A 26,345-nucleotide genomic window follows, 5' to 3' on the forward strand; every position below is an offset into this window, starting at 1 on the left:
GCACGAAGACGCACGCACGCTATTCTAAGATACACGCACGAAGACGCCCGCTATTCTAAGCTGCTAAGGGCGTGTTCACGTCTTACGCGTAAAAGAAAACAATCACGGGAAGCTCTCCATAAATGCCATGCCACGGTTCAAAATGGCCTGGCTTTCTTCAACGTCAGGCCTACATGGAAGACGACTAGGGGGCAAAGCCCTCTCCCTACTTCAAAAGCCGCCCGCCCCCAGCTGGAGAATAACACTGGGAATCCGAGTTGAAAGAATTAGGTCTGCTCCTGCCTACCAACCGTGACCCCGTACACACACCAGGTGTAGACTCTGTTCGTTGTCAGGGCCATCCCAGCACGGGCCGGGTGTTCCTGCATGTTCTTGCCAGAGAAGCTTTGCAGGACCAGCAATCCTGAGGGGTGCAGATACGACCCCATCGGGAACGAAGAGCAGGCTCGCCGGAAGAGGTGGAGCCTCCAGGCTCGCGGACCTCACTGGCGGTGATGCAAACTGCTGCTCCCGTGGCATCTGTCTGCCTGGGGTCCCTCCACGTCAGCAGGGGGCAGGGAAAGCGACACAAACATGAAGCTCATGCTGCTTGCTGCGCTCCAGGTAGTAAAATTCTCTGTCTCTGACGCAAGACTCGCGGGACTTCTGCTGGCACCCACGGAACAGTAATAACCTAACTTATTAGCTCGCAAGTAGGGTAAAACTCCAGATTCTGACACTATTATACACAGAAGTTTAAATCAGGAGATCAATGTCGTTACATTATACATTTCAATGGAATAAAATGCCCTTCTTGAATTTTCTTAACAAGATAATAAAATCTACATCACACCTGAGATACAGAAAATATCCAATAAGTTTAATCGAGCCCTGCCCTCTCCAGACACTCATCCCCCCCACATATACACGTGACGGACCGGAGAAGAGTGGTAGCTGCCTCCAAGGTATCAGTCCGTTCACAAGACGAGGGACAAATTAGTTTCACATTATCGATTTTTGACACGTGCGTTCCACATAAAGAGCTTCCACCCATATGGTCTCATTTAATCCCTACCCAGAAACCGAGGCTCAAAGTGGTCAGTCCTCGCAGAAGAAACTGTAACGGACCCTGCAGGTCTGGAGAACAGCGCCACGACAGAAGCCGGGGGTGCAGGCGGAGTGAGCCCTGCGGAGATGCAGGGGCGCGGTTGCTCCAGCAACACAGCTGTGTCCTGAAGGCACGTTCTTCCTCCCCGTGGGCTACGGGAGCTCTGGTCGTGACTGGGCTTCCTGAGGAGTGTCAATGCCACTGCAGAAACGGCTAGAAACCACATGACACAGAGAGGTCTTTTATTTAAATGTTCTGACTTTGTTTTTAATGGAAAATGAAGAAATCCTTAAGGTAAGAGGCTCTCCTGTCCTGGATGAATTTGGACTTGGTCCCCCTGGGTGTCCGTGGCAAGCGTCTGTTTTGTTTGTAGGCGTTGGGGCCTCATCTTGTGACAGTATCACTTGAGGGTCTTGCTAAGGTTGGAGAAGCCAACGCCAACGCAGGTCAGCAGCACTTTATCCCCACCCTTGAGTTCTTCGCCACATGGCTTGGTTTCAATTTTAAACATAATCTGGAAAAAGCTCTTCAAATGCCGCAAAAACTCTATCCTGAAAAGGAGAAAAAAAAAAAACAAAAAAAAAAAGGAGGAAGGAGTGAAAAAGGAATTCGATTTTCAAAACAAATTCTCCTTCCCCCACATAGAACCCAAGCTTTTACTTTCACAGATCAAGAATATCTAAAATTAAGAACTGCTCATCAAAGCTCATTGAACAGTACTTCTTCACAGCCTGCCAGTTTCCAAAGTGGATTTAGACAGCCTATAGAGATGCACACGATACAAGATAAACACATTTTTAAAAGGTCCAAGGTGAGTACATGACACAGAAGTCATTCGGTCCCACGCAGTTGAGGGGACATAAACACAGCGTTAGTCTTGAGCAGCGCAGGCAGAGAAACATGTACTCCCGTGACTCGCAGCATCATGAGGTAAAACCAAGAAGATGCCAAAATAGAGCAAAGTCTTTCTCTTTGCTCCTCAACCGCAACAAAACCCTTCCATTCACTCCACACAGATTTACTGAGTGCCTGCTATGTACCAGGCACTGTCCTTGGTGCTGAGGATGTTGCAGTCAACAAAAAATCCCTTCTGTCATGAAGTGTTCAATCTAGTGAGGGAGACAAGTTAAATATTCTTTAAAAGTACTATGGAAATTTAAATAAACAAGGAGGGGGTGGGGGGGAGAAACTTGGATATGACAAGATTTGTGTGTATATGGCAGGAGGCCAGGGAGGAGCTCACAGTAAACATGACAAGGAGTTTCACGGGGTGGTTTCCTGTCATCTCCTTTAAGACAGAATGATGGCTGCATCCCAACAGCACCCTGGGAACAGCAATTGCGCGGAAGGACCATGGGACAGGTAAGCGACTTCTACTGGTCTGCCCTAGCCGACTCAACATCTCCCCAAGCTGGCCCAACCAGAAGACTCACCTGGAGTGTTCACTGAACACACAAGTTCCTGAAGGTTTTACTCAACTAACAACTGGTAGGGAACAAGGGTCCAGCGGCAGAGCCTGGAAGCACAGGCCAACACAAAGACAGGCCCTCCCCACCCCTTACCAGGCCCCATCTCCCCAGGGCACAGGGGCCAGAAATCTATTGTTTACAAGTAACCCTAGTGATTCTTTTCAGGCAAGTTTGGGAATACTGGCTTAGTTAAAAAGAGATGGTCTGCATGTCTATAATGAAATATCCAGCAACCTTGTGTTGCCCCCCAAATGAACCATCCAAACTCCCTATCCTGGCCAGATGCCTCTAATGGGCCTGCTATGGAATCACCTAAAGAGCTTTCAAAAGACTGATTCTAGACATAAAGACCCATGCGAAAGAATTGAGAGTCAAGAAATAAACTCACATACTTATGGTGAGTTGATTTTCAAAAAGGGTGCCAAGATAATTCAATGGGGAAAGAATAATCTGTTCAACAAATGGTGCTGAATGACTCCACATACAGAATGATGAAGTTGGACCCTCTCTTCCCAGCATACATAAAAACTAACTCAAAATGGATTAAGAACAGCTAAAACTATGGAAGTCACAGAAGAAAACAGCAGTAAATCCTCATGATCTTGGGGTAGACATTGGTTTCTGTGTGTTGTTGTTGTTTATTTTTGAGAGAGAGAGAGAGACAGAGCGTGAGTGGGGGAGGGGCAGAGACAGAGGGAGACACAGAATCCGAATCAAGCTCCAGGCTCTGAGCCTGACAGAGCCTGATGCGGGGCTCAGACTCACGAACTATGAGATCATGACCTGAGCTCAAGTTGGACGCTTAACCGACTGAGCTACCCAGGCGCCCCAAGTTTCTTAAATACAACACCGAACACAGAGTGATAAAAGAAAAGAAAAAAAAAGCCACACAAAATGAGACATCATCAAAATTAAAAACTTTTGGACATCAACAGACATTATGAAGAAAGTAAAAAGACAGCTCTCAGGATGGAAAAAAATATTTGCAAATCATATACCTGATAAGAGTCTGGTATCGAGATTATATAAAGAACTCTTACAACTCAGAAAACAAAAACAGAAAGACAAGAAATACAATTAAAGATAGGCAAAGGATGTGAATAGACATTTCTCCAAAGCCTTACAAATAGCTAATAGGCACGTGAAAAGATGGTCAACATCATTAGTCATGAGGGAAATGAAAACACCACTATGGGGTCCCACCTCACACCCTATAGAAGGGCCACAATCAAAAAGAGAGAACACAGGTGGGGGTGAGGATGTGAAGCAGTTAGAACCCCCGTTCGCTGCTGGCTGGAAGGGAACACGCTGTGTTCCCAGTCTGGCGGTTAAATCCTAAATAAGAAGCTACCACATGACCCAGTAACTCCCCTCTCAGGTACGTGCGCAGGAGGAATGCAGCACAGGCCCACACAAAGGCCTGACACAAAGGTCTGCGACAAAATTGCTCAAAAACAGTCAAAAAGGCAGAAGCAACCCGAATGCCCATCAACTGCTGAGTGCCTACACAAAACGGCGGATTATTCGGCCTAGAAAAGGAAGGCGGCACTGACCCAGCCACAGCGCAAACTCTGAAATCCTGACACTAGGGAAGAAGCCGGACGCAGAAGACCACACGCTGCAGGAGCCCATGTATGTGAAGTGGCCACAAGAGGCCGACCCTGGAGGCAGAGAGCAGACCAGTGGTTGGCCGGGGCCTCGGGGCCCAGGCCGGGCATGGGGAGGGCCGGGGGCCACTGTGAACGGGCAGAGGGCTTCTACCTGCGGTGCCCAACATGTTCTAAACTTGTGGTTATGGTTACACGACTTCGTGAATATGCTAAAAACCACTGAACTGCACACCTTAAATGGGCAAACTGTGTGGCACGTGAATCATATCTCAACACCACTGATTAGAATACATATATACGGTATTTGTGAAGTTCAGAAGACATACTGAACCTGGCTCCCGCGCTCACACAGTGTAGACACAACTGAGCGCGGGGCACCTCCTGGGGTGCATTTTCCACCCCCTCCTGTGCCTCTGTCTTTCCACCTACACAGGAGAGAAAGGGCAAAAAGGAGAAACGGGGCTGGGACAATCCCTCACCCCGTCCGGCTGACGTGACCAGCATTTCAGGGACTAAGAGAAGAAAGAGTACCCCAGAAAGCAGTTCTGGTGCATGGGGTGCGCTCGCAGGAAAGCCCCTCGCTTCTCGGCTGTCTCTTCATCTCCATCTTTACAGCGACAGCCCAGGGGCACCTGGGTGGCTCAGTCGGTTGAGCGTCCGACTTCGGCTCGGGTCATGATCTCACGGTCTGTGAGTTCGAGCCCCGCGTCAGGCTCTGTGCTGACAGTGCGGAGCCTGGAGCCTGCTTCGGATTCTGTGTCTCCCTGTCTCTCTCTCTCTGTTCCCCCCCACCCCGCCCCCCGCCCACTTGCTCTCTGCCTCTCTCTCAAAAATAAATAAACATTAAAAAATTAAAGGAATTAAAAAAATAAATAAAGTGACATCCCATCTGCCAACTCTCCGGCGAGGCTTCCCCGGCCGGCAACCTCTCTGAGATAGGACAGCATTCCCGGCCCTGCTCGTGGTGTCCGATTACTGCTCGTGCGCCATGGGCTCACAAGTGCCCCGTCCCCTTTGGGTAAAGCACCTCCGGGGCAAAGACCTCGTCTACTGCTCACAGCCACTCCAGCTGCTGGGCACCACTGGGTGAGGAGGCAGCAAAAGGAAGTCAGGAGCCAGGGCTTGTCCTGACAAGTGCCGTCCACACTCCCGGCAGGGAGGGGAAGTCGCTTCTTCCCCTGCTGGCTTCCCGGTCTTCTCACCAACTGAACATTTCAGTTTCTCGCTCTCTGTCCCAGCCTCACCACACCCCCGAGCCTGTCCCAGGAGAGAAAACAAACACATCAAACCCACGGATCAACAAGCTGCATCCGTGGGCAAAGCTTCCAGCTGGCAGCCAGGGGGAGGGCACAGCCACCTCACCCCGTCTGCGTTCTAAGGAGAAAACAGTCTGTTCTCTCTCGGCCTGAGCGCTAACGCAGCCCAGGCACGCTCCGCTCCCAGGGCCTCCCCGACCGGCCGCACCGTGAATCAGTCGACTGTGCTGGAAAACCCAGACCCCCTGGGCAGCTGGCAGAATCCCCGAGGGGCCCCCGCGCGCTCCTGGGCTCCCGGAGAAGGATGCAGGCCTGCATATTTGCAGCTCCAGGGTATTTGCGGCCTTTGGACCTGGTGGGGTCCACGTTTTACAAGGTGTTCTGCCGGCCCGCCTGCCCGGCTGAGGAAGCCCGCCTGCGGGGCTGGGGGCAGCCTTCGGAATGTCCTCCCGCCTCCGGCCCGGTTCTCCAGAAGCCGAGACCCTAACCACAGGCGACGTTAAATCTTAACGGTCTCCTGAAGGGATGAAACAAGTCATTAACCAAGTCACATCCTCGCCGGCCGGCGCCCTTCTCCGCCGCCCGCACCCGGGCCCGAGAGGCCCCACTCCCGCCCTTCCCTCTCCCCCGGACGCCAACGGCGCACCGCGCGCCCTCGCCTGCTGGACACAGCACGCGGCCGCCGGCCAGCCGGGAGTGACGTGCAGCGCGCTCACGGCAGCCCTGTCCCTCAGCGGAGCGGCGACCACCTGCACTGCTCCGTGTACCTGCAGAGGTGGCTGGGATTCTTCCTACACAACTCCCGCGCGAAGGTCCGAACCCCTGACTTAGACAACCGTACCTGCCGTGAGCTTCTCTGGTTGTTGTTCGGGAAAAAGTGATTTGTTTTTAGAAGAACAAAACCGAAAACGACAACCTCCTTTTCCACGAAAGCCTCCAGTCCGTCTGACAAGCAGGTTTCAGAGAATCCTGGAGCACACAGAGCAGCCTTCCTGTCTATTTGCCAAGTGGGGGCTGTTCCGCCACCATTGCTGGTCACCAGGTGGAGGCCAGTGGGCTCCCGCTCACCTGCCCCCCGAGCCCCAAGTGCCCGGGACCTGCCAGGCGGCTGGCCCACCTCTGAAACACAGCCCCCGTTGCCTTCAGAAGCCTGACGGAGGCGATGAGAGGTCGCGGGACAGCGCTCTCTCGGGCCGCTCCACAGACACAACCCGGACAGACGGTCCCGCCTCCTGCTCCACCAAGGCACTTCGATATTAGGGTTGCCTGCTTCTCAGGCCTCGGGCGTTGCTCTGCAAGTGGAGGGGAAAGACGCGGGAACAGGAAGAGAACCTGCTCAATGGGGTCCCCAGAGTCATTACACAGCAGCTTTTAAAAAACACACTGGCGGTGCTTTTTGTGGCCAAACAGCGGCTTTCCCAAAGCCCGCTGGCCTCTGTTCCGAGAGTGAACGTGAGCTCTCGGCCGAACTCGGCCTTGGGACCCACATCTCTCCCAGCCTGGCTCCCTGCCTCCTGCTGCCTTCACAAACCGAATTTTGCTTCATCTGGAAAACTGACGATATCGCGTGCTTTTCCCGTATGCCAGCTCCGTGCTGGGGCTCTGACCGTGTGATAAGAGTGCCAGGGCCCTGCAGCACCGCAGGCACCCCCAAACGTGAGGTGCGGCGGCGCCCCGCCAGCTTCCAGACAGCAACTGAGCGACTGGACCCAAACAGCCGGGCGTCATTCGCAGGCTGTGCGCCAGACCACACATGGGACGGGAGCCCCCCGTCCCCATCAGTCAGTGACAAAAGGGACACCAGGCTCTGGCTCCCCAGCTCTTCACAAGCAGTGGAAAGAGGTCATTTATTCAAGTTAGAAAAAAACAAAGTGGCATGATTTATTTTAGACTTCGAACTAAAGATAGAAGGAGATCGTTTTACGGCAGAATTTGAAACGAGGACTCTGAAAAGACGTGGCGTGGCACCCTGCCCCAGGCAGCAAAGTGCGTGGAGCCCAGCAACGTGGATGCAATCCCAGCTCTTACACAAGAGCTCAGTGCGTCAGGGACGCAGGGACTCTGGACGAGACTGTCTCGGTCAGAACCCCACGGCTGACCCATGTGCCTCCGGGCACGTGGCTCCACCTCTCTGTGCCCCAACCCCCCACCTGTAAGATGGACAGCGAAGGGTACCTACCTGCTTTTATCACCCCACCCCCCCATAGGGTCATCATGAAAACTAAGTGAATTCATATTCTGAAAGCACTTCAAACAACATCTGGACAACAGTAAATACTGTAAGTGCTTGTTAAAGAAACCGACCTACACAATTCTCGGGAATAGTACGTAAGACGGGAATGGTTTGTTTAGTAAAACAACTGCAGGAAGTTGCTCATAACGGACACAGATTTAGAGTCGCTGAACAGACAATTTACGGTGACTTCAGGCCTGAGAATACCCAACGCAAGTTTACTAGGCCTCCAGGTGTCCAAAGTGACCTTAGCGGGACACTGGACTTCCCAGACAGAGGGGATGTGGAGGCAGGAACCTCGCTGTTCAGCACAGACTGAGCTCTGTCAGGCACACCGCACGGCTGGGAGGACTAGGTACCCGACCTCATTAAAGTCTCATACCACCTCCACAAACCCAGGGCCGCAGGACCGCTCAGCCACCTTCACTACCGAGGACACAGACGCGCAGACCCGCTCAGTGCCTTGTCCACGGTCTCCCGTGCTCCAGGGCAGAGCCAGAACTGAAACGCACACAGGGGGGGCTCTGATGCCTGCGCACCGGCAGGACGCAGAACGCTCTGGTAACCGCAGCCCCCGATCGTGAACAATTCCCAAAAGCGCCAATTAAGATGCTCATTAGTATTTCCCTTGCTGTTAAACCTGCTTCACATGAAGTGTAAATCCTCCCCTAAACTGTAAAGTTAAGCGTTTTGAGGGAAAGGCAGAACCACCACCGCCAACTCTAACTATCTAAAACTCAACGAAGTCAACAGAAATAGAGCATACACGTACCGGCATGCCATCCAACACTATTTTATTCTACGGGGAAAAAAAATCTCTCTGGCCTTCCTGAAGAATTTCACACATACAGACTTACTTTCTCAAGTAACACAGGAAGCCAACGGCAATCTCCTGAAGTAAGACAGAGGGAAGAGGAAAAGAAGAACACAGAGACCCTTATTTTCCAGAAAGGATTTGAAAGCAAGAAAAAACATCCTACTTACTCCCAGTGCTCTGTCAACAGACATTTGAAAAGCTGTCTATAAAAATCAAAATGTGCAAAGGGCCAGAATACATTTCTTTAAACCAAAGAGGGTCTTGCTTCTGGTTTTCATTAGAAATCTGAGGTTTCAGAAAACGGACTTTTAGGACTTTAACTGCGCATAAAACTAAGTGCGACAGTTTGACCTCAAAAGCTCCTGAACTGGATTAGGATAAACTGCTCCTCCCAAGTGTGGCTGTCCTCATTGCGGATTCCATCCCTTTCCACCCTTCGCCGTATACAAGTACGATGTTAGCTTCGCCTGCTGCGTCCCTGAAGGACATATATTTCTTCCCACCTTTGCCCCTTTGTCACTTTGGACCACCAGAGCCTTCCACGAGGATAAAGGATCCCAAACAGGGGCGCCCAGGTGGCTCAGTCGGGTGAGCGTCCGACTTCGGCTCAGGTCATGATCTTGCGGTTTGTGACTTCGAGCCCCACGTCGAGCTTGCTGCTGTCAGCCTGTAGGCACAGAGCCCGCTTCGGATCCTCTGTTCCCGTCTCTCTATCCCTCCCCCACTTGTGCTCTCCCAAAAACAAATAAATAAAATTAAGGAAAAAAAAAAAAAAAGGATCCTAAACAGATCCTTTCAAAAATACAGCTTTCAAAAACAAACCTCCTTACCCCCACCCTAATGCTAGCTTACCAGAAAGTACCGAAAAGAAGGTAGGCAGTCCTTTCCCACCCATGGCAGCCCCTCTTACATGAAGCCCTGGGAGGCAGGTAACCCAGAGGACAAATGTCCTGTAAGTCCGAGCCCCAAGTCTTAAAACACATAATTTTACAATCTGTCCTATTCCTCTGAAGCTCCATTCAGAGCAGACCGCTTTGTTTTCCCAGGAGACGGTATAATTTTAGGCAAGGTTTCTGGAAGACAGGACACTGCAATTAATGTTTGGTGAAAAGTGAGTCAAGGAGGACACAGGAACTTTTAAAAACGTCAGTCACATCTTGGCCATCTCCACAGGGGCTGCTGACTTGAAAAGATTATAAAGGCCCTGTAGCCAAACTGAAGAAAAAAAAAAAATCTCCAAAAGAAAAAAAACCGTCAAGGAAAAATAAAAACATACATTCCGTTTTTCATGCCACGTTCTGCCAAACCCCATGGCCCACGACCACATGCATTTGAAAACAGGGCCTGGTGCTGTGTGAGCAGGAGGCCTTCTGCTGCCCTGAGGCGGACAGACGTGGGCAAAGCAGCAGCGGTGAGAACGGCTGCCCGGCTGAAGGGGCCATGGCGGCCGCAGACTGTCAGCAGCTTCCAGAAAACTCTCTCCGGGAAGCAAATCTCTGCACTCGGGAGTGCTGTGCTCCTAGCCCTGACCTCCTCCTCTCCGAATGCCTGAATTACCAAGTCTATCTCAGCAATGCTGACCCCCGGTGTGAGTGTGCCATTTACTCAATTTCGGGTCCCATGTCCTGTGAGATACTTTAGATGAGTTATTGGGAGACCGTGTGGTCCTCACCGGCTTCCTGCTTACCAGTCTTCCCCCACTGTTAACAGAATGGACTCTCTCTCTTCCACCTCCCTGTTCAAAACAACCTCCCCCCATTAATCAAAAAAAAAAAAAAAAGAAGAAGAAGCCTCCTTAAGAATGTCTTTTGAGCTCTTTGTCTCCAGGCCCCTGGAGCCATGGCGGAGAACGCAGCACCCCATGGCTGTGCTCGCCCCCTCTCTCAATGTGATGGCACCATCATTCTTCAGTTATCACAGTACTGTACCTTTCAGACATACAGCATCGGTACCATGATAACCGAAAAAGGACAGTTCAGTCTCATATCTACCTGAAAACTTCCTCCCATGAGGCCCAGCCGGCCCTGCTCCCCACTCACAGATGAGTACGAATGATCTCGAGTGGATAAGTACACACTCGCAGACATCAGCGCTCCAACAGGCTGTTACGGCAACCTCAAGTACTATCAGTGGGAAATGCTTCTCCCCCTGTGCCGTGTATCATTGAAGTCTTCTGAGAGCTGCTCTTTTTGGAGAGTGCTTGCTTTAATGCCTTAGCCGTCAACTCTGGAGGACACCCACAGCCTCAAACTCACCCCTCTAACTTCCCGCTAGTCCAGCAGCATGCCTACGAACTCTGTCTCTTCCTCCGGCTTTCCAGCCTGCTCACACCCTATCATCTTGGACAAAAAGACAGTCCTTTTTGCCACAGCTAAGGAAAAGAGGGATTTAAAGAACAACAAAATCCAAGCTATTAACAGAACCAGTTTACCTTTAAAACGGAAACAAAGTCTAAAGCACAGACAAAAGAACTGTCTGGTATTTCTCACGTAACTCTCATATCATGGGAATGACACACGGGAATGATGAAGCTACAAGAAAGGATGTGAAGCAAAATCCTCGTTAAATACCGGGTTTAGGGTGACAACCTCCGGTTCATGTAAGCAATGGTACGAGCAAGCGTTCACGGCCACAAGCTACACGCAGTACGACACCCGGGTGGTTTTGTGCAGCTGCAAGGTTGAATTGGATGGCACGGCGCGAGGTGGAAGAAAAACGACTCACGTGTAGGGAGACAGCGGTCCTAGCAGGACTTTGGAGACATCCTGCTGTCCAAGGGTCATGAGCAACAGACCCAGGCTCTGGTTGGTCGAGTCAACACATCCACCCTGTAAACACAAACACTTTCGAGATTAATCGTTCTACCGACCGGAAAATGGAAAACCAACAAAACAGAGAGAAGGAAACAAACCACAGACGCCCAGAATATCCGAAGCACAGACGAGCAGGCAACAGAGTTCAAGCAATAATGAAACACAATACCGGTCTTGTAAGAGCGATCCTATACCAACTAACTTCAAGGGGGTAAACAGTTAATAAAAACAACTGCAGGGGCACCTGGGTGGCTCAGCGGGTTGAGCATCCTTCGGCTCAGGTCATGATCTTACTGTTTATGAGTCTGAGCCCCACGACAGGCTCTGTGCTACAGCTCAGAGCCTGGAGCCTGCTTTGGATTCTGTGTCTCCTTCTCTGCCCCTTCTCGTGCTTGCACTCTGTCTCTCTCTCTTTCTCTCAAAAATAAATAAATAAACGTTAAAAATTTTTAAAAATTTAAAAAAAAAGAACTGCAATCGCGGAGACTATGAGAACGAATAGACACTCAAGTCTACTGAGGCGCATCTAGTGAAAAACACCACTTTGCCTTTGGAACTAAAGCCGTGGCAGGACATACGGGCAGAAACGTGCACTCGGTTCCATAGCTGAATACCCAGGGCTAAATGAAGGTTGCTTCTATTGATCTGATCTGTCACGGAGCACCACAGTTAAGGTGACGTGAATGGAACATCACCTTCCACGGGCACCACCTGTGCACACACTCTGTCACACTCAGAAACGGCCGGCCACGCTCCAGGGGCCTCCACCTCTCCCTGTGCACGCCTTAAACCTGGGCAACGACTATGATCACCCCCTCAGTTCTTACTGAGGGTGCGTTCTTCCCCTCCCCCCAACTCCTCCTTCCTTTTCTTCCGTATCAGAACGCAGACCAAAACTCTCTCCTGAGGTGCAACTGCTTTGGTTGCCCTTCTTCTTTCGCTCTTGAATTTGTCCACCTCTGCCGCCATTTTGCTTCAGCAGAGGCTTGCATGACAGCTGTTGACATCTGTGCCCTTAAATTTGTCTTGATCTCTCATCATTCCTCCTGGGGTAATTTGATTTCGAACCATTCAAACTTAACACTGTCCACAATGAAAGCAGGATGACCCTGGATCTCTATGTATTTGGCACACGTCACAGTAAGAAACCCGGTTTCTAACAGAGTGCATCCCTGTCCACGGCGAGGCTCTCTCGGACTGTGCACCCACTGTTTATGTGGGTACGCCTCTGTCCTCTGTTAGTGGGGGCAGGGTAGCGGATAAGTCAGTTTTCAGGCACAGACACTCATTCTCTGTGTCACACTCTGTGACAACAGTCAGAAAATAAAGGGGTTTCTGCTACAGCTGGCCTTTATGAAAATCCACTGCTCTTCGCAAACCACTGGAGATAGTAAAGGACAATATTCACCTCGTTTAGCAAATTTTAAGAAGTTACTGCGTACGTATTTCCATCTACAAAGGAAAACCTGACCCACATGGAGAACAGGAGGCCCAAGGAAACTAACTCTGTTTGACAGAACTTGCTCCCTCTCACAACTGTCTAAAGTTAAACTGTTCTCTTCAGTCTCTCCTTCTTATCACTGTGTTGCTATTCTACCATCCTCACGGACTTCTAGTACGTGCTGGACCGATATTTTAGTGCGATAAATATGTCAGGGTCTGCGCACAGGATACCACAGAGGGAGTGACGGGACTACCCCCGAGGCACGGGGTGTAGAACCTGTACTGAGTGGCTCTGGTCTTGTGGCAAAGATGATACAGGGGCAGGAATGGGGACAATTCAAGTGGAGCCAGTGCTATGCAGCAGAGGGGGTGTGGCCACTGGGGCTGCCAACGCGGGCAGGAGAGGGCTGTCACCCAGCTGGCAGCAGAGGGAGGCTCTGGGGAGGGGGACGGGAGCTGGCCCTGGAGGGGACAGCAGGAGGACGGGGGAAACTGGACCCAGGGCCAGCAAGGAGCAGCCAGGAGGCCAGCGAAGTGGCTGCCTGCTGTCTGCAGAGGAGAAGGAGAGACCATGGGAAGAAGAGGACGTACACAGACTGGCTTTTCTAACCAGGTTGAGGGTTTTGACTTTATCTTGGGAAAGTGAGAAGCTGGAGAAGGTCTCTGAGCACAGGGGGGAATCGATCAGATCAGTATCTCAGGGGGAGACCTGGTCTACAGAAGATACTAGAGAGGCAGGCGGACGCGAGGAGGGCAGCAGGTGGTGGCAACGAAAGGCAGATGAGAAACGCAGCCCCAGAGAGCCTGCGGCGTAATCAAGGGGGCCTGGGAACAGAGGAGACATAAATGAAACGAGGGATTAGCCCAGAGGGTTAAAACGCTGGTAAAAAATAAGCGGGACCCTCCAAGGGATGGATTTTTTTTTTAGGTTTATTTACTTATTTTGAGAAAGACAGAGACTGTGTGTGTACAGGGGAGGGGCAGAGAGAGGGAGAGAGAATCCCAAGTAGGCTCCACGCTGTCTGCACAGGAATGCTGGGCCTGACACAGGGCTCGATCTCACGAACCATAGGATCGTGACCTGAGCTGATATCGAGAAAAAGAAGTTGGACGCTTAACCGAGCCACCCAGGTGTCCCCAAGGGATGGATTTTATGACTCATTTAAACCATATCATATCACACACCTATGAAAAATTATTCAGGAAAGCATAAAGCGTTTTCATCCTTTTGACAATTAAGGATCACAGACACACACACAGTTTTCTCAATGGTTAAAAACAAAGGCAAAAAACCTGGTCCAGGCATAAGGCGATGGTATAAAACAGAACTTAACTGGAGCGTAAAGAAAAAATAAAATAAAATAACCTAATCCAGATTGCACATTTCCTCTCGGGTGGACTGACGATGGGCTGTGCTCTCACCCAGAGGCTTACAATCTGCTCTTTACAGGGATGTAACATACACTCCAGCTGTGCTCGTGGGTCCCCACTGGGCTATTCTGTAACGTGATGCTTCTGATGCCCCCAGGTCAGCTAGAAAGAGACAGCAGCGTCCCCACAGTCACAGAGAGCGCCTGCCAGTCACCACAGGATGCAGTCTTCCCTCATAAATGCCGAGATGACAATCTTCCTGAACTAAGTAACAGGCAGAGCGAGCTCTCGATCGTTCACTCCCAGCTTCCGGTTACCACCCATCTTTCAAAAATCACTGAATGTAGCACCAAACGTTGGGCTGGTTTAGCATCAAAAAAGCGGAGGCCAGACGATCGAGGCACTCTGACGCAGACAGGTACAGTCTGTCCTCCATTTTAATCAGATGGACGTTAAATAGAGCCATTTCAGACCTGGAAATTTTAATCAACTCTGAAGAAACAGTTCATTCTTACTTGTTCCACCCTGGGACCGGTAACATATTTTCAAGAATGCTGACTTGGATCAGGGGAGTAGACGGCGTTAATAAGCTGTTTTCCTTAGTGAGGCCTGTACAGGGATCAATACCCATGGCCCAAGCATCACCCTACCTCAGAGGTTAATCAGCTACAGTGGAAAAAGGAAGAAAGGAAAGAAAAAAAAAAAAAAAATCACCACTCTACCCGCCTTACTGGTCTTATTTCTTCACTGGGCTCCCATGTGAGTTTTGCTGCTTTAAACACGGCAAAGCTTCCCCGGGAGACTCCAGAAAAGTACCACAGAGATGTCTAGTGTCCGAGAATAAATACACAGACAAATACAGAGACGAAAGGCCCTTCAGCTAGAGAAGAAAGACAGGTTACAAATGCTACACGCCATCTGGTAGCGCATCACCCAGAGTATGGTTCCCACTTGTGCTCAGTTCCGAAACGTGGGCCCTCGCATCCACAGCAGGGCAGTGACCGTCCCTCAGAGCCTGGATTCTGCACGTCAGAGGGAAAGCCTGGGCTTCCTGACATGGAACCAAGACAAAAGGTAGTGCAGGGTAACAAACCCTGGAGCCAGATTTGGGACTCCCCACTAAATAAAGCGTGTAAGGTCACGAAGAATGTATTTTCAGGTGGCTTCATCTTATTTTCTCCTGCCATCATTTTTCCTTCCTTCCTAGTTTCTTCCTTGCTTCTCTGAGGTCACCTCAACTATCTTAGGGAACAGCATGTGAGCACATACAGCGTGTGTGCCGCTTGTCTGGACGGGCAGAGAAAGCACCGTGGCGACAGAGAGGGCAGGCCATGTCCCACTCCCGCCGTCCCGTGCGCGGACCCTTCCAAGCCCCGACCACGCTTGGACGCAGGACTGCCTTCCCAAGACATTCTTCTGTGCTTGAGAGCACGCTGCACAATGCGGCCTGTCGATATTATTTTCTATCTGAACTGTCACATACAAATCCAGATTTCCAGTTTCTCTTGAGAAATCTGAGAAGAGCGCACCCCCATTCCCCTACGGCAAGACTGGGGGAGCCGGGAGAAGGCACCTGTGTGGTCAAGGCAGTGTCTGCTCTTCACCTGGCCAGTCACCACCAAATGTGCTCCATTTTTACCTTCCCTCTCTTGTTCCAGTTCTTTCCTCTCCCCATTAAACTTACCTGCTCTGTATCCCAAACCAGAGGGGCTGGATCTCTGCTCACTGACTAGCTTACCTCATCTATTAAACTAGTTAATGCTAAACTGCTGAATGCACAGGAAGAAGTTAATTCCTTGGCTCAAGCCCTCAGAGGAGAAGAAAGTTGCTAAGGAGTAAGAATGAGAGACAGCGAACCGCTCCCTGATGGCACCGCTCCCAGACCTGCAGAGGCCGAGACGTACCCTATAGATCTCTTCGAGCAGCAGCTTGGCGCAGTTCTGGCCGAGGTCCTCCGGAAGCACGGCAGCCCCCTGGCCCTGGGGGTTGGAGGCCAGCTCGGCACTGAGGAAGGCGCCGGTGGTGGTTTCCGCAACCAGTGACAACCCGAAACCCGGAGACCTGGAGATTCAAAGGCATGGACGTGAGTACGGCTGATAAAGTGGGGGGTGCACATCCACCCGCAAAAGGAAAGAGAACACAAACATCTTTCTGATGGCCTTCTGTCTGGCCACACCAAGCCTTGCCAGCACTCCCACCGCCTTACACTAGAAATACAAATGACTTAGCGAGAGCATGCAGGGCGGAACCAAAGGAGGCCCGAGTCTGCACTGCTTCTCCTACCGGCCCTGCCTTCCCCCTCTTTCCCCCGACGCCTACCCTGTGAGAGACCCCACTGTGAGAGTTTGTCACCATCGACGTATAAAGTAGCATTAACAAGGGCTACCAGATATCAAGCACCTACTGATGGCCAATTTCTGAGCTAGGGGTCTGACACTGTAAGTCTGTAAGGTAAGTATTACCATCCCATGTAACAGGAGAGAAACAAAGCAACCTGCACCAAGTCCACACCGCCAGCAAGTGACCGAGACGCGTTTCGAAGGCAGGTCTTCCAGACTCCAAAGCCTACGAGAGTTCTCTACCACAGTACTGGGCCCTCAACCAATCCAGAAGGAAGGAGCGGCCTGGAGGCCACCTGAAACATCAGGCTGTTCATCCCCCGTGATGAGGAAGTACCACACGAGCCAGAAGAGGCCCAGGGATGGCACACCTCGGATGAAGGAACATCCCCACCTCAGAATTCATTTGAGATAACCAGCTAGCACCGCGTCCTCTTCTGCTGTGTTTCTACTAACCAACAGCCAGAAGCTAACGCCTTTCTTGTCCAGAATCACTGCTGACTCATTTGTTCACGCACCCCAACAAACATGTGGCGGAAAGCTTCTGTGGACAGGACGTGGGGCACCACGTACACGAGTGTTCCTGCTCCTAGAGAGCTCAGCGACAACCAGTCTGACACAAAACAAAATCGGTCCACAAACAATAAAAACAAGTCTCTCTCCCCTAAAAGTTCCAAATTTAACATCTCACAGATGTCTACTTTGCCCGGTGCCTTTTAAATGTGTACGTCCCAGATGTACACTCCACATGCAATCACGGCACCCACGTGCCTCCTTTAACCCAATTCAACACACGTGTTCCTGAAGCACTTTCTACGTGTCCAGCACAAGACTAGCCAAGATACCTGCTTCAGAAAAACTGTGCATAAAATCATAAAATTAATAGTGTTTCAAACGCACTAAGTGAGCTCACTGTATGAGAGAACTATATTGGTCAGTCCTAAATTTCTTAAAAGAAAATGGTGTCTACACAGCCAAGGGCTACTAACTAACACCTTTGAGGACAAAGGTTCTGGGCGCTCCGACTCGTGCTCTACAGTGGACACCGCGCCACCCAGCCATCACGCCACGGGACAAGCTGAAGTGGCCTTCGAGTCACCTGACCAGGAGGAAGGCGCGGCACCAGCTCCCTGAGCGGTACAGGCGGAGCCACGAGAGCTTGCAGAGTGGAAAACAGAGGGACGCAGAACCAGAAGATATGCTGCCATCCCTGCTTCAACCCGCTCACCTGCAGTTCCCAAGAATTCTGGACTCTTCCATCTCTGAAATTTTTGAAGTGTGTGTAGTTATTGTTCCAATAAACTTCATGTTTAATCGAAACGGCTCCATTTAACGCTGTATTTGTTGTAGGAAAAACAAAGGACTCGAGAGCCTACGAAGCTCCGTGTGCATTCCTCCAGTATCTCCCCTCCAACCTGGGGTGTGTGTGTCCTCGGGCCTGTTATGCTGACAGAGCAGCTGGTCACCAGGCGACCTCACTGAACATCCGCATCAGTACAGTTTGCAAGTGACAGCCTCCAAAACTTCCCAGTTGGTAAAGGACCAGATTTTTTTAAGGTCCTGACTGCGAGGATCAAAATGGGCCAACGGGCAAATGCGTACGCTGGTCAACGAGCTGACTCAGACCACCCGGAACCTCTGGTCCCCGGGCTTCCGGGCCTCAGCACCCGCTCTCTCAGCCTTAGAGTCAGCAGCAAACCTCACTACAGGGATCCCCCGCTGAACTCGAAGAGGAGAATACCCCCCTGTGGCTTTACACTTCCATTACAGACAAGGAAGGTCACCATGAGTCCTCTGCAGCTTGAGATGTAGAAAACAAACACTCACCTGATGTTATGCATTGCTCTTACACGTAATTTTTTTAAGTGGGGCTTGGAGTTGATGACCCACGAATCTCCATCACGCCCACATCTTGATCCCCATGTGAGCTTCCTACTCACCCTCAGCAAGGACAGGACTGAACTGCACACGGGGGTCAGCTGAGTCGATGGCATTACAAACAGCTGCACCACAGCCGGGGGCAGCACGGCCTCAAGCCCGCTCTGCTCTATTCTCAGCCACCCTTTGGTGGAGCCAGAGGCCAGACCCCTCAGACAGCTGCTGCTGCACTGATCCTCCCCCACCGCTCTGTGATCCCCCTCCCCGGAGAATGGCCAAGAAGGGAAGAGAAAGGGAACCTTTTCTGCAGCACCTACTACGTGCCAGCCATTGCATTAGTGGCTTACGCGGGTGATCGCTCCATCTTTACGGTGACCTAACGGTGCCGGCACCATGACTCCCACCATACGAGTGAGGAAGACACCGGTGGTTTCAGAGCAGTGCCCCAAAGGGGTCCAGGACCATCACTGACATTCCCAACTACCAAAGGAAGGGCCAGCTGTGCACACAAATCCTTTCCCAACTACAGCCGCCAATGTCTTCACCTCTGCAGCGCTGAACTACGAGCCACTGCCACGTGGCTGAAATCGCCTTCGTCACTCCCATGGGCCTTATCAAGGTCAGAAATGCCACATCACCCTCACCCCTCCTTTGCGCTCTCCTTCTTCGGCCGAAGTCAAAACAAAGCTCAGATCCAAGGGCCGCGGACAAGGGTGGGTGTGTGCTACTTCCTGCTCAGAGAAACACCGAGGTCTGAACTCACAAGTCAATCCCTGATGTTCTTATTTTTAGGAGACACAGCCTACAAGCTGCAGACTCCCCAGCGTTAGTGATCCTGTCGTTCACATTGAAATGATTCAGCAAAAACAAGAACACAGAAAACCCACACACAAGTAAAGCCGATTTGGCAAAACAGTCACTGTTAACTAGAAGTAGAAGGAATACACAGGTGTTCACTGTGCTAGCCTTTCAACTTCTCTGTGTATTTAACATTTCCATAATAAAAAAATTAGTTCTTAATTGCTTGCCTAACTTACTGGTTTCTAAATATACAACCAAAAGCCTAAAACAAGTATTTTCATTACACAGATCATCATTAACTTTTTATTTTCTAAAGTGAGGTTTTCTACAAAGGTTTAATTAAACCCAATTCCAATCTGCAATAACAACCCTCTCTGGCTCTAAGAGTGTTGTTCCACTCGATGGAGAGGGAAGCCAACTGGCTGGGACCAGTGGCAGAGGACATTTTCCCCTAAACTGTTATTTACTCAGGGTGGGAGAACTTGTTTACTTTATAAACTTTTTTTTTTTTTTTTTTAAGAGTGAGAGAGAGCTCGAGAGAGAGCGCGCACAAGTCAGGAGAGGGGGAGACAGAGAGGGGGGAGAGAGAGAATCCCAAGCAGCCTCCACACTGTCGGCAAGAAGCCCAACTTGGCACTCGATCCCACGACCCCAGGATCATGATCTGAGCCAAAATCAACAGTCGGACGCTCAGCCACCTGGGCCACCCAGGTGCCCCGAACTTGTTTCGTTTAATTTTTTGTGGGAACAGATGTGATTTAAAGCTGGAAGCACCTGGGTTTTAACTCCCCCAGGCCAGGGTCTGGACCCCTCATCTCCAGCACTGGCCACTGTGACACTTTCCATGCGGCAGGCGCTCCAAAGATGCCTGCAGGTGACGATGGCAGTAAGTCGGGAGGAAATTAACTCTGAAATCATTCCCCTCTGGCTGCCCTGTAGCACAGCTGGCAGCTGTCATTTCGATCAGAACAGGACTGGAAAAAGGCTGGGGTAGCTGCAGAATTGGGCTCTGGACGTGCACACTTACTTTCCAGAGCTGACTCCTTTCATGTGGTCTGTGTAAATGTAGATATCGGGGATGAACTTGTTGAGGATGCTCCTTGCAGAATCCACGATCCGGTTTGCCATCTGCGGTGACACACGCACGGAGTACCTGCGGTCTGCAGTTAAGGGTGCGTCCTGCTCACACTCCAGGACAGAGGGAAGTCAGTTCTGAAGCCAGCAGCTACCCGCAGAACTGTAACACATCGGGGCTCCCAATGCCATTCTACTTTGCACCCGTCTTTAATCGCTTAACTTGGTAACACTTTAACTCAACTTTTAGAGCATTTCCATCCATTGTTATCGTATTAGTATATAACTTTTATATTATTATTATATAAAAAGATCACAGTGAGAAACACCCAGATATAGAGAGTTGGAAAGTATAAAATAACAAGTTCCCAACCCTGCTCTAGACTTCCTACCCAATGCCCCTCCCTTCCCCTAGAAATGGTTCACCTCAATTCTGGAACAAGAGAAGAAGACCGCCTGTCTGTCTGGCATGAGCCGAGCTCGCTTTGAAGTGTTTGTTGTCTGACCACCCCCCACTGCTGGAACCGATGAGTCTGTCCCTTGAGAACCTGAGGCCAGAACAGACACCACCCTGGGGCTCACCAGGGCCAATCCCAATCCCCCCCCCCCCCCCCCCCGCCCCCCGTTCTGTTGACAGGAAAAGCAGAAAAAGATCAGTGAAAGACAGTACAGTAGCTGTTTATAAAGATCTAAACAGGGTGTTTTTGTAACAGAGCCTATTTTCAATTATTTAAGTATCAATTACTCCTTTTGTGGACAAGACAGGCTCCTCACAACTGCTACCTTACAGTCAAAATACTGATAATTGGCACTTTTACACCAGGGCACCCCCAGAGAGAGAAGGAGAAAGACATCAGCAACTCAAGCGAAAAGGCTGGTTTTTAAGGAAGTGGAAACAATTCCCTAAAATTTGACTTCATTATGGAGACCGGCTCTCCTCAACCCCACGAATCAAAAATTCAGCACGGAGCACTTTCGATGCGCGACGTTCAGTCAAGAGGTGGCTACGCACGTGGGACAAGAGCCTAGAGAAATGGACGAGTAAGGACATGTGATCTTCCCACTACCCCAATACACACCCCACACAGCAACTCCAACAGGGAGAACAGGGGGTGTGGTCTGCCCAGTCCAGCCCAGCTGCTCAAAAATTACTGTCAATAACATATTCCATTTCCATTCGAGCTGCAGAAACAAAATGCTCAGAGACTGCAAAGAACGCGGCTGGCACCCAGCTCCGCTTTCTGATCCGTCTGGCACCTTCGCCGGAAGATCAACCTTTCCTCAGGGCGGTGAGACTCTGCCAATTAGCCCGGGTCCTCCCAGATCTTATGATCAGTCTGCTCAGGGTTCGTCCCCACCTCGGCACCCCGCCACTCGCCCAAACTGTCCAGATTCTTCCACCTGAACTGCCTCCCTTCACTGTCCCAGCCCCGAGCTCCCCTTCTCTCCCCAACACCCTCCAGCCAGTGCCGGGCTGTGGTCTCCTCTTGACCTTACCATACGCCTCTCTTCATCCACACACGTGCTGCCCTTGCCCGTCAACAAGACCATGCATTCCATAAGGAGAGGGGCTCTGCTTCTGTACAGAGCAGAGCTCTCCGATGACTCTCACACCCTATTTCTGTACTCAGAAACACTCGATAAATATTTGACTTGACACAAAGGGCAAACCTAAAATGGGGAAAGAGCAAAGAGGAATTTTTCAATACCCACACCAAGCCCGGTTACATCACCACCTCTGTCCAGAATGTACTTCTGACCACAGGCAGCTGAGATAAACAGTGCCGGGTCTCCTACCTTTGGACCGGGCAGGTGCTGTCCTTCTGAGCCCGAGGCTGTCCACTCTCCTAAGGAGAGCACCAACGCCACTGTCCTGACATAATCCCACGGCATCCACGGCTTCCAAAATCCTTTCAGGTACATTAATAACTGATCTTATGCTCAAGGTGACCCCAGGGGCCAGGGCCATGGATTCCTAGTTCCGGAGCTTACACTGAGCACAACTGAGTCACAGAACGGAGATACAAATTAAACAGATCTGACCTCACAAAGACAACCTCCTCCCTCCAGCCCCTCCAGAGATGTGGAAACCAGGTGGGTAACTGTTCCAACTCAGGGCCAGTGGAGTCCTACATCAGAACCCTGGCAGTGCAGAGGGACAGGGCGGCTACACCCCAGACTCACTGTGGAACCACCTAGCGCGGTGTGGAGGCTGAGTTCCAGAATCGGACCATCCGTGTTCAAGTCCCAGCTCCAGTGAACCATCATTCTGTGTCTAGTGTGCTAGACACATGAGGGGCCCCACCTCCTCATCAGTGAGAGAGGGATAATCAAAATACTCTCCCCCCCCCCCCACCAGGGTTTAGAGGCTCAAAAGAAAGAATGCACGTGAATGCCTGGCGATGCCTTGTGTGTGGTGGGAACCCCACGAATGCCAGTCACTGCTTTTCAGGCCCAAGACTCAAATCTCAAAGCAGAGGCTGCTATCCTTTCAGGAATCAGAGATCCTTCTGGGAACCTGATGAAAGCTACGGCCCCTCCCTCAAGAAACATGCCCACGTAATTTTGCAGGCAGTTTCAGGAGAATGTGAACCTTCTGAAGCCCATACGTGAATACCATATTAAGAACTCCCATAACCGGGAGAGACAATTTCACAGTTCTAGGCCCTACTATCCCTCACTGGCGTTCCAGGTCAGAGAAGGCACACACGGGTGTGGGTGTGGAAAGAGAGAGATGCAAATTGATGCTCTACGTACCTTCCCTACAATCAGAGAAAGGAAACCAGTTTGTCCTACAAATTCTAACTCACTGCCATCTTGGGCCTCTACCCCAGCTTCTTCATTTGACTCTTAGGTACCAAATCATGAGCTTCTGGGACAGCACCACAAACTGGAAACAGAGCGTCCCCCTTCTCCCCACCACCCCCCTCAGGCAGGGGGAGAGGAGAGTGGGTGGCATTAAATAAAGGGTAACCGCACCATCCAGTCACAGCTGCTGGCAGGAACCCACACCAGCTCCTGCCCAGGACCTGGCCAGTCAGGGAGGGAAAAGACGCGCCCTCAGTTAAAGCCACAAGAGCAGGGCCGGCTCTTCTAACCCCGGCCCTCCCATGGGGAGTACAACCTCCAAGCTCAGACCCACAGTCAACCGGACTTGGAACTACAAAAACCACAAAACCAGCTAGAGCGTTTTGCCGAAGGCGGCTCTTTTTTTCCCAGGCTCCAAAACTGGCCAGGAAGGCGATCTCAGTTCAAACCCACATTCCTTTGGGGTGTCCGTGAGAGGGGCAGCTCACATCTGGTTTGCAGACAGGAATCTGAGCAAGGGCACCGTGGCTCCTTCCCCGAGGAGCTGGGAGGAGGGTTCAGGGGTCCCAGCCCCGGCCCCACACGAGGAGTTCCTCGGGGTCTTCCTGGCGCCGGTTCTATACAGGGAGGCTCAAAGAACACGGGAGGGAGAAGCAGGGAGGGACGGCCCGCCGCCCGGGGCTCTTCCGGCTTTCTCCGTCTCCTCCGCACAACCCCCGAGCCTTCCCCACCTCCCAGTGTCCTCATCAAAGGTTCACTCACAGGGCGTGTGCACACGCGGGACACCATTCGGGGAGACCCCAGCGTGACAGCCTCCGTGGAACCCATGTCGTTACCACAAGACTGTGTCAAAACAAACAGCACACTCTGCAAATCACGTTTCCAGACTACAGAGAATGGGCCCCGAGCAGGGCTCACTGCCACGAGACAGCATGAAGGACACAAATCTCAAATGAGAAAAATCAAACTGAAACGGCCCGGAATGTGGGCAGGATTTCACGCGCAAGGCCACCGACTGCCGCACTTTCCAGCAACAGAGGCAAACGGCCACCAGCAGGGTTTCGTTCTGGGTTATTTACATGGCAAAACACAGGAGCCTGTTAACAAGAGTAAGGTTGAGCTAAAAGTGCATGCGTATTTGGTTAAAGAGAAAACTAAAAAAACCTTCCTACTTGCACGGCATCTCCATTTCTCCACAGAGACCATCACCTTAGAAAGGCCATACAACTGTGCGCCAACCTGGGGGCTCCGGGGACAGAGGTGCTGGGCGTGGCCCTGAGATGGGCCCCAGGGGAGCCACGCAGAGAGAACAGGTCACAGCGCGGGAAGCTCGGTGACAGGCTCCTCTGGTCCCGAGGGCTCCTGCAAAGAACTCCGGGCGGCACCCTCTGTCTCAACAACGGCTTCCCCAGCTAATCCGAGTCCTCACGGCTCACTGTTCAAGCTAATCAAGGCCTCCGAAGAGTCAGTCCACACCACGTTTCTTTTCCTCCCAGGAGGACTATGCCCAAACCTCCTGAGAAACATAAAACTTGACTTTAGGCACCTATCCCACCCCTGGGAAAAAGACATCCTGATCTCTCCCTTTTGTCAAACTCCCACCAGGCAAGTCACTGCGCAAGCCATCCAGCCCTCGGGCCTCCAATGCCTGCCCTGACCCAGATCTTGTCGGCCTCTGGAATCGTACTACTTTCAATATCCGAGACCCCAAAAGACAACTCCCCACACACAAGTTCTTGTTCTTCCACCCAGCACACACACCTACTTCCACTCAACCTTTAGGGCTATTTACATCCAACCTTTAAATCCATTAAGGGTTCCAACCCCGTGACCGCCTGCCTTCTCCAGGCTGGCCAGCCCCTGCCACAGGACTCGGCCAGGAGCACCCGTCTGTCACTGCAACAATACCCCCCCCCCCCCCCAGTCCCTCTAACCTATCCCCTGCACCAGTCATTCACCCCGTCATCCACACTCAGCCCTAGCTGAGAGCGGCCGTCTGGCCTTCTCTTCTCTGCCCTCCAGGCTGCCGACTGCCGCCAGACACGGCCACACAGTCACAAAGCCGACACCATAATGGTCACCATCTCGGGCTGAGCCCTCACTGCTGTCACACAGACTTGCTCTTCTCCTCAGTCACTGCACCCCACTGCCACAGCACATCCTGACACTTGTCACACTGCCTCATCATACCTCCGCTATTGCCCTTGTCCTCAATCCCAACCTAACTCTTGAAAACGGAACTGTTCCCACCCCCCTTCCTACCACCTTCAGGCGGCTCGATTTAGAGCTGTCCTCACCGCATACCTGCCATCTTCAACCCACACCCTCTCCAATAATAATAAAAATAACAGTAGCTACAACTTACCACGTGCTTACTCACACACCAGCCCAGTGCCTCGTACTATGCATCTATCACCTCACTCAACCTTCACGGCAGCCCCACACGGTGTCTGTAAAGTGCCCAGTGACATGCGGGTCAACCAAGGCTTTGGGCCGAAATCCTGTCATACCTGAGCGACAAAGCCAGAGTCGGAACTCACGTCTGATCCCAGCACCTTATCACTGCTACCCTGCTGCATGAGCCTCCCTCTCACCCAGAGATCTACCTGATCAACAGCAGTACTCAGATCAGCACCAACCTTTTCTTCGGAAAGGGAGGGAATCTTCTCAACACTCTCCATCTCCATATGGCAAGTAACCACCTTATCTTTCCTCCTGCTTCTCTTTCCGGTCAAGACTCTTGACAGAGCAACCTCCATGTTGCACCACAGCCCTCCGGGTCACACCCCTCAGCCGGGAAGTGGTCTTGGGGCTGGCTCCTCCTCTCTGGAAGGAGCTCCTCCTTGGCCGTGAGCTGCCCAGGGCATTCTCCAGCCTCAGGCTGACTCCTCTGGGCTCCTCGGGCAGGGGAGGGGGGCGTCCAACCAGGACTTCTAAGAAGCTGCATTTTCTTTATTCTCCTCTCAACCCCTTGACTCTCCCTGGTCCCCCTTCCCGGGAGCACTTGGCCTTTTTTTTTTTTGGTTTATTTTGAGAGAGAGTGTGTGCTCTTGAACATGAGTGGGGGAGGGGAGAAGGAAGGAAGGGAGGGAGGGAGGGAGGGAGGGAGAGAGAGAGGGAGAGAGGGAGAGAGAGAGAGAGAAAGAATCCCCAGCAGGCCCCACGCTGTCAGCACAGAGCCCAACATGAGGCTCAGTCTTATGAGCCATGAGATCACGATCTGAACTGAAATCAAGAGTTGGATGCTTAACCAACTGAGCTCCCGAGGTGCCCTGGGAGCACTTTGCTTTTGCTTTCAAGTCTTAGTGGCTTCTCAGGGATCCACCCGCCACCCGCCTCTCCCGCA

General features: G+C 51.5%; 1 protein-coding gene across 6 annotated transcripts in view; it reads right to left on the minus strand.

Moving 5' to 3' along the window:
* Positions 1-838: 838 nt before the first annotated feature.
* The window catches only part of RCL1 (RNA terminal phosphate cyclase like 1), a 57,230-nt gene continuing 31,723 nt past the window's right edge, over positions 839-26,345 (minus strand). For 2 of the 6 annotated variants that reach the window (XM_049643940.1, XM_049643859.1), the window contains exons 2-6: positions 20,618-20,739; positions 20,145-20,305; positions 16,004-16,160; positions 11,197-11,300; positions 839-1,638 (exon numbers count right to left, since the gene is read on the minus strand). In XM_049643940.1, coding sequence (XP_049499897.1) covers positions 1,488-1,638; positions 11,197-11,300; positions 16,004-16,160; positions 20,145-20,305; positions 20,618-20,662 — 618 coding nt within the window. In that variant the 5' untranslated portion in view covers positions 20,663-20,739 and the 3' untranslated portion in view covers positions 839-1,487. The remainder of the gene's footprint in view (positions 1,639-11,196; positions 11,301-16,003; positions 16,161-20,144; positions 20,306-20,617; positions 20,740-26,345) is intronic. The other 4 variants (XM_049643684.1, XM_049644084.1, XM_049644011.1 and 1 more) reach the window with 3 other exon arrangements.

The sequence above is a fragment of the Panthera uncia genome, chromosome D4 (genome assembly GCF_023721935.1).
Source record: "Panthera uncia isolate 11264 chromosome D4, Puncia_PCG_1.0, whole genome shotgun sequence".
Classification (NCBI taxonomy): Eukaryota; Metazoa; Chordata; class Mammalia; order Carnivora; family Felidae; genus Panthera; species Panthera uncia.